At 37.3% G+C, this 13,588-nt stretch overlaps 2 protein-coding genes across 2 annotated transcripts; one reads left to right on the forward strand and one right to left on the reverse strand.

Moving 5' to 3' along the window:
• The first annotated feature begins 312 nt into the window (after positions 1-312).
• Positions 313-6,189, forward strand: LOC117315383. The gene is made up of 2 exons (XM_033869538.1): positions 313-2,797; positions 4,056-6,189. Exons 1-2 carry the CDS (start codon positions 1,971-1,973, stop codon positions 4,057-4,059), a joined length of 831 nt encoding a protein of 276 aa, XP_033725429.1. The 5' UTR covers positions 313-1,970; the 3' UTR covers positions 4,060-6,189.
• On the reverse strand, positions 6,129-11,789 carry LOC117315382 (beta-1,3-galactosyltransferase brn-like). Its single transcript, XM_033869537.1, has 2 exons — positions 11,340-11,789; positions 6,129-7,681 (listed from the first exon to the last, which is right to left on the reverse strand). The coding sequence occupies exon 2, from the start codon at positions 7,392-7,394 to the stop codon at positions 6,189-6,191; it is 1,206 nt and encodes a 401-aa protein (XP_033725428.1). The 5' UTR covers positions 7,395-7,681; positions 11,340-11,789; the 3' UTR covers positions 6,129-6,188.
• Between the last annotated feature and the right edge of the window lie 1,799 nt (positions 11,790-13,588).

The following is a 13,588-nucleotide window of genomic DNA, read 5'->3' on the forward strand; positions in this document are numbered from 1 at the left end:
CCCGTTCTACTATGTTATAAAGCCATTCATAAATACCGCCTGAAACTTGTATATTAACTTTATTGTGACGTCATAAATAATTAATGGAGTAACTATGAATATGACGTCATGATTAAGAGGAGTTGTGCTACTTGACATTCCCCGATTTGTATAGAAATTAACTTGTGGGCTTTCACTTATAATTTCATTAGCATTAATTGTATGATAAACGTAATCTTTAACTCGAAACTGTGACATATTTAATTAGTAAAGGTTGTGATATCCCGTACGATGTAACTCGCTGTTTTCAGAGTATCTCTTGTCCAGTCACCTACACGCTATACCACATCACGTGTAAACTTCATTATCTCACATCACGTGTAAACTTCATTGTCACACATCACGGGTAAACTTCATTGTCTCACATCACGGGTAAACTTCATTATCTCACATCACGTGTAAACTCCATTGTCTCACATCACGGGTAAACTTCATTATCTCACATCACGTGTAAACTTCATTGTCTCACATCACGGGTAAACTTCATTATCACATATCACGTGTAAACTTCATTATCTCACATCACGGGTAAACTTCATTATCTCACATCACGTGTAAACTTCATTATCTCACATCACGTGTAAACTTCATTATCTCACATCACGGGTAAACTTCATTGTCTCACATCACGGGTAAACTTCATTATCTCACATCACGTGTAAACTTCATTGTCTCACATCACGGGTAAACTTCATTATCTCACATCACGTGTAAACTTCATTGTCTCACATCACGGGTAAACTTCATTATCACATATCACGTGTAAACTTCATTATCTCACATCACGTGTAAACTTCATTATCTCACATCACGTGTAAACTTCATTATCTCACATCACGGGTAAACTTCATTATCTCACATCACGTGTAAACTTCATTATCTCACATCACGTGTCAACTTCATTATCTCACATCACGTGTAAACTTCATTATCACACATCACGTGTAAACTTCATTATCACACATCACGAGTAAACTTCATTATCTCACATCACGTGTAAACTTCATTATACCACATCACGTGTAAACTTCATTATACCACATCACGTGTAAACTTCATTATCACACATCACGTGTAAACTTCATTATCTCACATCACGTGTAAACTTCATTATACCACATCACGGGTAAACTTCATTATCTCACATCACGTGTAAACTTTATTATCTCACATCACGGGTAAACTTCATTATCTCACATCACGTGTAAACTTCATTATCTCACATCACGGGTAAACTTCATTATCTCACATCACGGGTAAACTTTATTATCTCACATCACGTGTAAACTTTATTATCTCACATCACGGGTAAACTTCATTATCTCACATCACGTGTAAACTTCATTATCTCACATCACGTGTAAACTTCATTATCTCACATCACGTGTAAACTTCATTATCTCACATCACGTGTAAACTTCATTATCTCACATCACGGGTAAACTTCATTATCTCACATCACGTGTAAACTTCATTATCTCACATCACGTGTAAACTTCATTATCTCACATCACGTGTAAACTTTATTATCTCACATCACGGGTAAACTTCATTATCTCACATCACGTGTAAACTTCATTATCTCACATCACGTGTAAACTTCATTATCTCACATCACGTGTAAACTTTATTATCTCACATCACGGGTAAACTTCATTATCTCACATCACGGGTTAACATTATTATCTCGAGCCCTTATAACTTGAAAACCTTACTAAACTCAAAGTAAAAAAGATATTTTCAACAGTTAAACTGAACACTCTGCATTTTTTTTTCTTATGACCAAAATAACACCGAGATATCGAAGTTCGATGGTAGTTTCACAATTCACAATTATCACGTTTTATCTCATCTAATTTCAGCGCTGCACTGCACTTCAGATTAATTATATCTGCACACGAACAATCACTGTGTTAGCATGGCAACGCCGTATGGCCACCATTTTGATATTATATGCATTTTACTCCGTTTTCCACAGTGAACCTGAGCAAAATACGCTGGAAACGCAGCCATCCACTGCGACCCCAATAATTGACGAGGGCCACGGAAAACAAGCTTCTCGACAACCCAGGTATGACGTCAAAGGAGATTCCGGCCATCAAGGTTTTATAGAACCCATTCCGGATTTGAATGAAAATTACAGAAAAAAAAAAGATAACTTTTTAAGTATTTTAGATGTTCCGGACGAGGATGCACAGTCGTTCCATTCCCATCGTGATATTATTGAAAATTCTCAAATCAGGCAAACTTTTAGGAATCAAAATCCCACTGTTCCGAAACTGCCGAACACAATTACACACACCGGTTTTCATCCACATGATGGCTTAAACATCATGCGAATTCCCGAAGAGGATCTATTTTCACAAGATTCGTTTCCTGAATACAATTCGGCGTCTTACAACAGTAGGACGATAAAGAAACCATTAAAAGAGCAAACTTCCGGTGTAAAAGAGCAAACTTCCGGTGTAATAAGAATTGTGAACAAAGGTTTAGACCAGAGAAGGATGACGCCATGGGGTGCTGGAAAAGCTATCACTAAAATAAAAACGATCTCAGAATCTCCGGAAATCATGCAACCAGAAAATAGGTGGACAAAAAATCGCAGTCCGGAAATGACATATTATTTTCCTGGAATTGAGAGTCGACATGGAGACGTAAAGTCAATACGGGATATGTTATTGTCGCTACATTCGTCTGGCTTCCGTAAATCACCTACGGTCGTATTGACGGACCGACACGCGCACGAGACCCCAACCAGGTCTGTCATTTCAGACACAGACATTGCAAATGTTGTTTCATCGTTTTTCCTGTGATGTTTATTTTTCCTAATTTGGACAGAGCATTTCTACGTAATCGTTTCTTTTTATCAAAGAAAAAATTCAGTGTGGATTTTAAAGAATTGAAATTAATATTTGACAATTAGTTATCTAAGCATTAAACTTCCATCAGTCGGCATCCATTTTTATTTCATACTCATACTTTAAACAAGTCCGAAATATATGTTACATAATTTATTGTGTATGTAGATTCATCTTGTTATTCTGTCACATGGATGTTATTCAATCCAGTTTATTGATGGAGCCTTCTATAGTATTACCATGACGTCATGATAATGATGACTTCTACAACTAAACTATTACATTCATAGGGGTTTGAATGCCACCTGAATTTATAAGATCTATGTGGTAGTAAGCTCTGATTTTACTTCAAAGCTATAAATCTCACCATTAATGAATAAGATACAAATATTGTATGATGTGATGGCACAGGTTCTTGTGTTTACAAACGTCAGCACTCGACACAACCGTTTTCGATATCTTTTCTAGAAAACGAAAATTTAGAAAAGAGCAAATTTCTGCGCTACATTTAAACCAAACCTGCAAATTTATTATGGATTCTATACAGAATAGTTTTCGGGGTGAAGATGGTTGTGAAAAAAAGTTTGATTAAGTAGGACCTACATTGATCACGTTGAACAAATGCTCTCTAGAGAAATAGACATTTCCAGGAAAATCATGATTTCATTTGGAAATATAGTCGAGATTGCAAGGCCTCAAAAATGTCCAAGTTAAAAATTTTATATTGAAGTAAAGGTTAATTTCAGCTAAAACTATATCTTTTGGAAATAATAATAAAAAGGTTAAAAACACAAAATTTCGAAGAGGTTTGTTTTAAATATGTCTTTTCGGCGTCGAAAAGTTATCTTTAATATTGAGTTATTTGTAAATTGATAAGGTTTAAACATATGTTGATAATGTTGTAAAACGCACTCAGTAACGCTGATATCATGTCTTTTCTTAAAACAGAGTTATCTGCTCTTGTGAGCAGGTTTTGGTTGGTTTGTCATTTGTTTTAACGTTATTTAATTGTTAGAAAATGACGTCATTTTCTCATGCAAACACATGATGTAACCTCAATTCCTATCAAGGATAATTCACTTATTGTGCGAATCACTATTTGCTTGACTTATTTATACGTACAATGAGTAGTTTATAATGCTTATTTTCTATTTTCAGGTGATGCACTGCTTATATCTCATGGAAAATAATCCACACCCAGCATTCTATTAAGTATAGGTGTGGCTTTGCTTTCAATATACTTTCCTATTTAGTCCAAAAATAAAGACGCGTATTCCTTTTAAGCTTTTTGTCATCTGTAAGTCACAGCGTTCATGATTTCACTGAAGTTTTAATTAAATGCACTGTATGTCGCAACGTTCATCCTTACAATGAAGTTTAAGTTGCATGAATTTTGCACCACAGCGTTCGTGCTTTACATTCAGTTTTAGTTTCGTGCGCTGTACGTCACTCCTAGCGTTCATGGGTCCACTGTATAGTTTAGCTACATGTACAGTACGTCAAAGCGTGTTTGGTTTCATCAATGTTTTAGTTGCATGTCCTGTACGTCTCGACGTTCATTGTTTCACTGAAGTTTTAGTAACATGTACTGTACGTCACGTCGCTTGAATTTAAGTGATATGTACTTTACGTCACAGCGTTAATAGTTCCATTAAATTTTAGTTATATGAACTGTACGTGAAAGCATTCTTGGTTACACTAAATTTGTATTTACTTGTACAACTGTTCAGCTTTAATTTGTGGAAGATTTATATTAGCATCCCACTTTAATTTACACTTATGTCAGTTTCACAGACAGACACAGGTCGACATATATTCGAGGAGGTCTTATTTTCAGGTTTGACGAACACATATTTCTCCATTTTCAACATTTAAATTGTCAGGTGGCACAGTAGTAACACACCTTCCTATCATGTAAGCGGCCGAGGTTCGATTCCCTGATCGGACGTGAAAATGTTGTATCACCTCTCACAGTAAGACCTTTCGCGCGCTCCCATTCGGGCTAACAAAAGTGATTTGTTGTATCACCTCTCACAGTAAGACCTTTCGCGCGCTCCCATTCGGGCTAACAAAAGTGATTAATATCAGTTTGTATCGCTTGTTTTGCATTTGTTGTTGAATAAATGAACTTTATTTTAAGCTATTTACGTTTTATCCGTAAAAGCTTAATGTTTTATATAGATACTGCTGAACACTGTTTTACGTGAAGTAGCATTGATTCGTACAACAGAAAACTTATTTCCCCCAAAAAATGTTACAGGTATTTCAGACCGTGCATATTTCGTGAAAAATAAAACCTGGTATTTTGAGCGTTTACTTCACGGGATAGATACCATGCATGTTCGCGTTCTGTTATACATTTCGTAAAAGTGATTGCTTCTCCCGAACTTTAATTTCTTGTACTGCTGTGCATTTATTAAGAAATAAAAAAGAGAGAGAGAAAGAAAAAAAATCCGTCGATGTTCTTTTTTTAATTTATCGCACAATATGCATTTATAATTGAAGATAACTAAACGTCGAAGTATTATTATGATTTAATTCTATGTGGTTTCATGTTCGCTGTACATGTGTTATCTCACTTTAACGGTCCGGAGATGAAATCATATTAAGTCATAATATTAGTTTCGACTCTAGCAACCATTGACGGTGACTTGGGAGACACTTTGCCCTATCTCGCTCTGGATGGCAGTTAAAGCTGCGTCGTTAACATTTCCCCAATAAATGTTCACGTTTAACACTAAAAAGCAGCAAAACAAATTAGAATAAAATAAAATTTTATTTTTATACATACATGTACTAGTAAAACAATTAATATGCGTTTTGCACGTGAATTTCATCACCCGATCCCGCAATGTATGTGCGTCAATTACCATCTTTTTTTGCAAATATCCTCTAGTATCCGTCTAAATCTGACAACTCCAATTAAAATCTGTCAATATTCGCCAGTATTGGTCCTAATCGGTCAATAATCTTTAAAAAGTTTGTCAATTTCGTAAATATCCATTTAGGGAATTGCCGTCAGTTCGCTTTATACTTAGTTAAAATCAAGCAATGTTACTTGGCGTAACACAAAGTCAATTTTACGTTGTTTTTGTTTTTTGTTTTTGTTTTGTTTTGTATTTTTTTTTTTTTTTTTAATTATCATTTTTTCATATTTCAAAATAATGATGAACTTATATAAAAAAAAATATGTGAGTTGTTGAACGTTTCACACATTGATATGTTATTTAAGATGAAAACATGGCAGAGCACATGTTTAACATTTTCCAATAAAGACACTTTAAACAATGCCTATATTCCACTAAAGCATAGTTTTGTGTTTGAGGTAAAGGGGGATAACTCGTCTTGTTCTATAGGTTTACTACTCGATTTGCCTTTGTGGTGAAATAAAGACCGGTTTGTGTAATACCTCCCACTAGAGTGGTACAGAAGGCTATCTATCGGTCGTATGTCTAATTTCTTAGCCACGATTCCCAGGTAAGAATCGTCAATACTGACCGGTGCTACGTATGGAATGGCCAGCTGAAATTTAAGTCCGGATAAACGGGACATAAGAAATGCACCCCCAGCTAAATATGGCGGCCAGAAGTCATACGGGTATTCCTCGTGAGAAATAAACCATTTAGACGTGTTATCGCGGTAAGGTTCCCCGCACGGTATCAACAGACCGATATATAGATTATCGATAATGTGCTGGGGTTGTCTTGATATATCGTCGATGTGTGTCATCAGATTTTCAATATCAACACGAATATCATCGTCAATGAAGAGAAGATAACTCGTGGTTGGACAAAACTCCATCGCCCAGTTATATCCCATAATAGTCTTGTAAGTATTATTTCTGTACGAATCCAAGAAATTTTCCTGTACGATATCTCGGAATTTCCGAGCCTCGTAATCGATGAAAACTTGAATCTCCTCTTCTGTAGCTGCTATGAGGAACACAATCTTTATTGATTTACCATCTAGGAAAGCAGCTCCCCAAGTTTTCCGGATTTTCCGCCTCCAATCTCGATTTCCCGCGGCGGATTTCACAAGAATTAATAGTTTATGTTTCACACTTTGGTCAAACTTGCATTTCCGCGCTTTATAAGTATAAGTAAAAAGTCTAGGATTTATGGGATCAATGTCGGTATAGTTTGTTAAATCATTCCCTTGTATCGTGTCCACAACAAATGATTTAACATCAAATACCATCGGATATTCACTTATTTCCATGTAATATGTTTTCGACGGGAAAATAGTAGAAATAGGAATTGAAATCGTGGTCACAGGAGCGGTTGTTAGAATTGGAACATTACGTGAGGTTTTAACTTCAATGTGAAGCATGTTGTCGATCGAGATCAATAAAATGTAAACGATCATGAAATAAACAATTGAGAAATATATCCCTGCTATTCCAAGTCTCCGAAAGACCCAGCGAAAGTATCGCCCAAATCTCATCCGAATATTTGAGGGACAACAATATCTTGTCAATATTTCGCCATTAATGTACATTTCGCCGGTTCTCCTTTAAAATAAGTTCCGATTTTAGGTAGCTGCTGTGTCACATTTGGTAATGTTGTACCTCGGGAACGTACGCTTTAATCTTTGGAATTCCCTGGATATCATTTTTTAGAGGTTGTAATTGAGAACGTTAATTTAAATCCTGACATTACAATTCTGTTAAATGTTCGTGGTAGATGATCGCAAATTCTTCAAGGCTATTTTAACTCTGATATGCCAAACAATTCAAATCCGGAAGTAAGGGCAGACAATTCTCCACGGGTACTCATCTGATGAACCTGTAAACAACAGAAAGGAAATGAGATAAATTGTTAACGTCCTATTACAAAGTTATTTTATGTCGACAGCTAATTAAGCTAAATTTTAGAGTTCATGAAAATGAACCACTTTTCTTATTTTACTAAGCAACCATTGGATTTAAGTATTATAACAAAATATCGCGTATACCCGTCAGTACATAATTGCTTTCATTGGGAAGAAATCTGCAAAAACAATATCTGTGGTTCTTGGGCTTAAAGCCAACTGCTACCGTCCTTCTGGGAAGCATACCGCCGGAGCTGCAATTTCGGCGCAAACAGCTTGCACACGACATTTCTTGCAATATCATATCACGTATTATTTTACATCGGAGTCAACTGGCCACACAACAGATTTAAGTGTCGAACACTTAGATACCACACAGTCCCCGTGCCGGGACTCGAACTATAGCGTTCCTTCGATCAACAATCCAGCTCCCTCTTCCACTAGTTCCTCGAATATTAAATAGGCACCTTTTCTACTAGTGCTGCCTTCAAATGATATACAAAGATTGTGTGCTTTGATTCGAATTCTTATCGGGTGATCGCATGGCATTGAAAACACCCTCCAAAAAGAGCCATAGATTACAATTGTGGGATCGCACAACGCAACAAACAATCGTGCATAAATCGTCCACACATCGGACATACATCGTCCACACATCGGACATACATCGTCCACACATCGGACATACATCGTCCACACATCGGACATACATCGTCCACACATCGGACATACATCGTCCGCAGATCGGTCATATATCGTCCGCACATCGGTCATACATCGTCCGCATATCGGACATACATCGTCCATACATCGTCCATACATCGTCCGCATATCGGACATACATCGTCCACACATCGGACATACATCGTCCACACATCGGACATACATCGTCCGCATATCGGACATACATCGTCCACACATCGGACATACATCGTCCGCATATCGGACATACATCGTCCACACATCGGACATACATCGTCCGCATATCGGACATACATCGTCCAGACATCGGGCATACATTGTTCGCACATCGGACATACATCGTCCAGACATCGGACATACATCGTCCACACATCAGACATACATCGTTCGCACATCGGACATACATCGTCCGCACATCGGACATACATCGTCCGCACATCGGACATACATCGTCCAGACATCGGACATACATTGTTCGCACATCGGACATACATCGTCCACACATCGGACATACATCGTCCACACATCGGACATACATTGTTCGCACATCGGACATACATCGTCCGCACATCGGTCATACATCGTCCGCACATCGGACATACATCGTCCGCACATCGGACATACATCGTTCGCACATCGGACATACATCGTCCACACATCGGACATACATCGTCCGCACATCGGACATACATTGTTCGCACATCGGACATACATCGTCCTCACATCGGACATACATCGTTCGCACATCGGACATACATCGTCCGAACATCGGACATACATCGTTCGCACATCGGACATACATCGTCCACACATCGGACATACATCGTCCGCATATCGGACATACATCGTCCACACATCGGACATACATCGTCCGCATATCGGACATACATCGTCCAGACATCGGACATACATTGTTCGCACATCGGACATACATCGTCCAGACATCGGACATACATCGTCCACACATCAGACATACATCGTTCGCACATCGGACATACATCGTCCGCACATCGGACATACATCGTCCAGACATCGGACATACATTGTTCGCACATCGGACATACATCGTCCGCACATCGGACATACATCGTCCGCACATCGGTCATACATCGTCCGCACATCGGACATACATCGTCCGCACATCGGACATACATCGTTCGCACATCGGACATACATCGTCCACACATCGGACATACATCGTCCGCACATCGGACATACATTGTTCGCACATCGGACATACATCGTTCGCACATTGGACATACATCGTTCGCACATCGGACATACATTGGACATACATCGTCCACACATCGTCCATACATCGTCCACACATCGGACATACATCGTCCACACATCGGACATACATTGGACATACATTGTTCGCACATCGGACATACATCGTTCGCACATCGGTCATACATCGTCCACACATCGGACATTCATCGTGTTGCATTTGCCTAAATGTCGTAAGTAAACTTAATTGTATTCATGAGACTGTATACTACAATTTACAGTGATTCGGTCAGAGTAGGAATACAGCCCCAGGTGTTGCAGGTCAAAACAATGGCCGCCAGTTACTTTCGGCCCAGAAAGCTTTCGGATGCAAGGCTTAGCATTTATATATATAATCCACAACAAAAAATAAAGCAACTTCACAAGTCATGAGAGAAATATTTTATAATGAGAAAATATAATCAACAAAAAATAACTATAAGCGCTGTTCTTGATCTAGGAATTATCAAATTGTCAAGACAATGTCGTCACACTCACAGGGGCTCGCTTCCGAATTTTATAAAAATGCAAGACACGACAAAATTGAAAATCCAGTATTTATTAAAAAAATAAAATCTTGTGAAAATCGGGAGTATCGACATGGTTTCCGTCTGTGTAAATACTGGATTTTAGTTTTGTGGTTATTCACTGATGTCAAAGGCCTACCTTACAAAATCGAGTCTGCTAAGATGTGACCGGTTAGACTGGAATCTGTTTCGAACGAAATATCCTTGGAATCGTTTTCACCTACTGTCAAGACGACTTTCATTTAGAATTTAAGAAATCATATTCATCTGAAAATAATGTAAATCCAGTCGATAGAAACAAAAGTTAACTGTATATCACAGCGACAAAAAATGGTTTGGATTTTAAACAATCAGAAATTATGCAATTGTGAATAGTTTGACGATATTTATAAACGTATATGAAATAAAAAAAAAAAAAAAAAAACATTCGACCAAAAACCATTGTATGTGTTTGCTATTAATAACGACACGGGGGACTATATTATTCCTTTTTGGAGATTTCGGCTGTTCCGGTATTTGAACTAAATGACGTCAGTGATAGGATAAGCGGCATATTTAAAGGCGTCATAACCTACAGCAAATAAAAAAAGCTTGATGAATGTAAATATAAGCATTGAACTGTTACCGAATGGTAGTATACAGTCGATATGAATAAAATTTGGGTGAAATATAAATATTTTATGTCGCCCTAATTTCGTTTCAATCATCAATTGGCGAGCGCACATTTATCCTACCGTGCTATCATCGTGCTATCACCGTGCTATCACCGTGCTATCACCGTGCTATCACCGTGCTATCATCGTGCTATCACCGTGCTATCACCGTGCTATCATTGTGCTATCACCGTGCTATCATCGTGCTATCATTGTGCTATCACCGTGCTATCATCGTGCTATCACCGTGCTATCATTGTGCTATCACCGTGCTATCATCGTGCTATCATCGTGCTATCACCGTGCTATCACCGTGCTATCACCGTGCTATCATCGTGCTATCATCGTGTAACGTTGTGCGATCCCACAAGTGGAAATAGAAAAAGTGTAGATTTCTAAGATTTAGAAATATATATTGCATAAGTTATTGTCATCTTTGGATCAATTCTGATAAAAACACATTTTGGTTGATAGATATATACCTTGTAGCGTCTCCCGGAAGTTCAATGTCCACAGGGTATGAGAAATCCCTGTCTCCATCTTTACTGTGGCGTCTTCAGATTTAACACATACAGTTATAGAATTGCTTATTTCCTGCTGCTCGCTGTAATCACCGAGGACTCTCATTCACAAAAATGTTATCAAATGAACAAAGAATTTCCATGCGCTATCTTGTGTCGTCTTTAACGTTTCTTGGCACGAAGTCCGCCATCCTACCAACCATGACGGATATTAAAAACTTACACTCCTCGTGCGTCTTCAATGAGCCTCTGTTTCGTAATTTAGAATCATAACTATTGTCCTTTTAAGTGATCCGATCTCTGATGTACAGATAAAAAGGCAAATTAAAATAGATTACGATGTGTTCTCATTACTGGACACAAATCCGGGGACACTCCGTCATCAAAATAAGTACAGGTCAGTCTTGACCAGTTAAGTTCAGATTTTCACAATAACGAATACTCCAATTTCACCCCATGCACTATTCTGCAACAGTAAACCACATTTATAGATAGGCCGCCATTCACGATATTTGAACTCGATCAAGAATACTCGATCGTGTCTCGGGGTCAAAATGTGGCTCGCTGGTTTGTGTCGTCACAAAGGTATTCAAACAATAGATTTCAATACATTGTACGATATTTCTACATTTGCGTAACGATTTAAATGTGTTCTGTTGGGTAAGGATGAAACCTGATTTCTAAGCTTTTTGTTATTTTACTGGTGCTTAAAACTGATTTTTTTCAAAACATTGTTTTATTTTTTTTTATTTTTTTTTTTTCTCGAACTACCCTTCTTGTATCACAAAGTTTGCATATTTTGTTTTAAGTGTTTCTTTTTTTAACATAATAACCATTTAAGATTTCTTTCTTTTGTCTTCAGCTTACAAATCTCACCGCACATGTAAATCTGTAAATGAAAGCATGGTCAGCTTGATTTATGATAAGTTAAAAAATACGGATCTTCTTTAACATATAATCATGTATAAAATAAATGCAAAAATAGGACTCTGAATCCTTAGTTTACATTATAACCATAAATCAAAACCTACACAAGCTGAAGGTTTTTTTCTTTGTTGATTTGCTTTGATTTAGCGCTTGTTAAGTTACATAAGCTTTATTTAAATCCTTAACGTAGACGAGCTCGCTTTGACTATAGTCCGGTTATCGTTTGTCTAAAAACCGTAACAGAAAAGAAAAAAAAGGAAAAAAAAACAACCATATTACCAGCATATTGATTAATTTTAAAAAGTTGTTGAAATAAATTTCATTTTAACACTTCACTAATTAAAAAATTAATTATATGTAAGCTGACAATGTTTAAACAGACTGACTCTTGAATTCAATAAAACCAATTGACCGCAGACACACGCTGTCCATATGTATAAATATATATACATTGCATATAACTGATAGTCAATTATAGCCAATTGCATGTAATTAACATATACAATGTATATACAACGTTACCAGTTTACATACACGTGTACTTATATCTTAAACAGGTGTAACACGATTGTCGGATAATGTAACAATGGAGTACATGAGCCGGTATCATACAATACCCCTGCCTAGTCTCCTGTAGAGTGAGGTACGTGTAATTAGGACCGTCACAGTGTTAACCCTCTTAACTTCTTAAGTGTCTACTGCTGTGTATAGAGTAGAACACTTTATAGAGAATACATGGTCAGTGTCATACAATATAAGCTGTATTTTGTCTTTCTGTCCCGAGCCAAACATACAGCTTATATTCTAAGACACTGACCATGTATTCTATTTACCAAGCAATAGCCATCAAAAATTAAGTGAAACGGTATCAACAATATCCATATATGTTCGCCTTTTAAATGCTATTTCACTTGAAGCAGGTGAGTCGAATTGACGCACGTACTAAGATTTTAAAATACCGCTATTTTCCGTCTCTGCCGTATACAGCAAAAATATATATGGTTGGTGTAGTCCTACAATGCAGTGCCAGTTGCAGGATAAAATGTTTTACAACCAGGCAAAATCAAATGGTAAACGAGGGCGAATCCAGAGAGGTTAATATTTCAAATTTTACCAGGTTTGCAAAACGCCATAATAACCTTACCAAATGTTAATATATTTTTAATATTAAACATATCAAATTTGTTTTCGAAAGGGCTTGATCGCATTGTATTTATCTTGGTTATAGGAAATTGACATCCGGGTATTATGACGTCACAAACAATAAGTTTGACGTCATAAAC

Source organism: Pecten maximus, chromosome 17 (genome assembly GCF_902652985.1).
Source record: "Pecten maximus chromosome 17, xPecMax1.1, whole genome shotgun sequence".
Classification (NCBI taxonomy): domain Eukaryota; kingdom Metazoa; phylum Mollusca; class Bivalvia; order Pectinida; family Pectinidae; genus Pecten; species Pecten maximus.

Excerpts from the sequence above, each read along its gene's own strand:
- LOC117315382 (XM_033869537.1), bottom strand. The coding sequence starts at position 7,394 with ATGTACATTAATGGCGAAATATTGACAAGATATTGTTGTCCCTCAAAT.
- LOC117315383 (XM_033869538.1), top strand. The coding sequence starts at position 1,971 with ATGGCCACCATTTTGATATTATATGCATTTTACTCCGTTTTCCACAGT.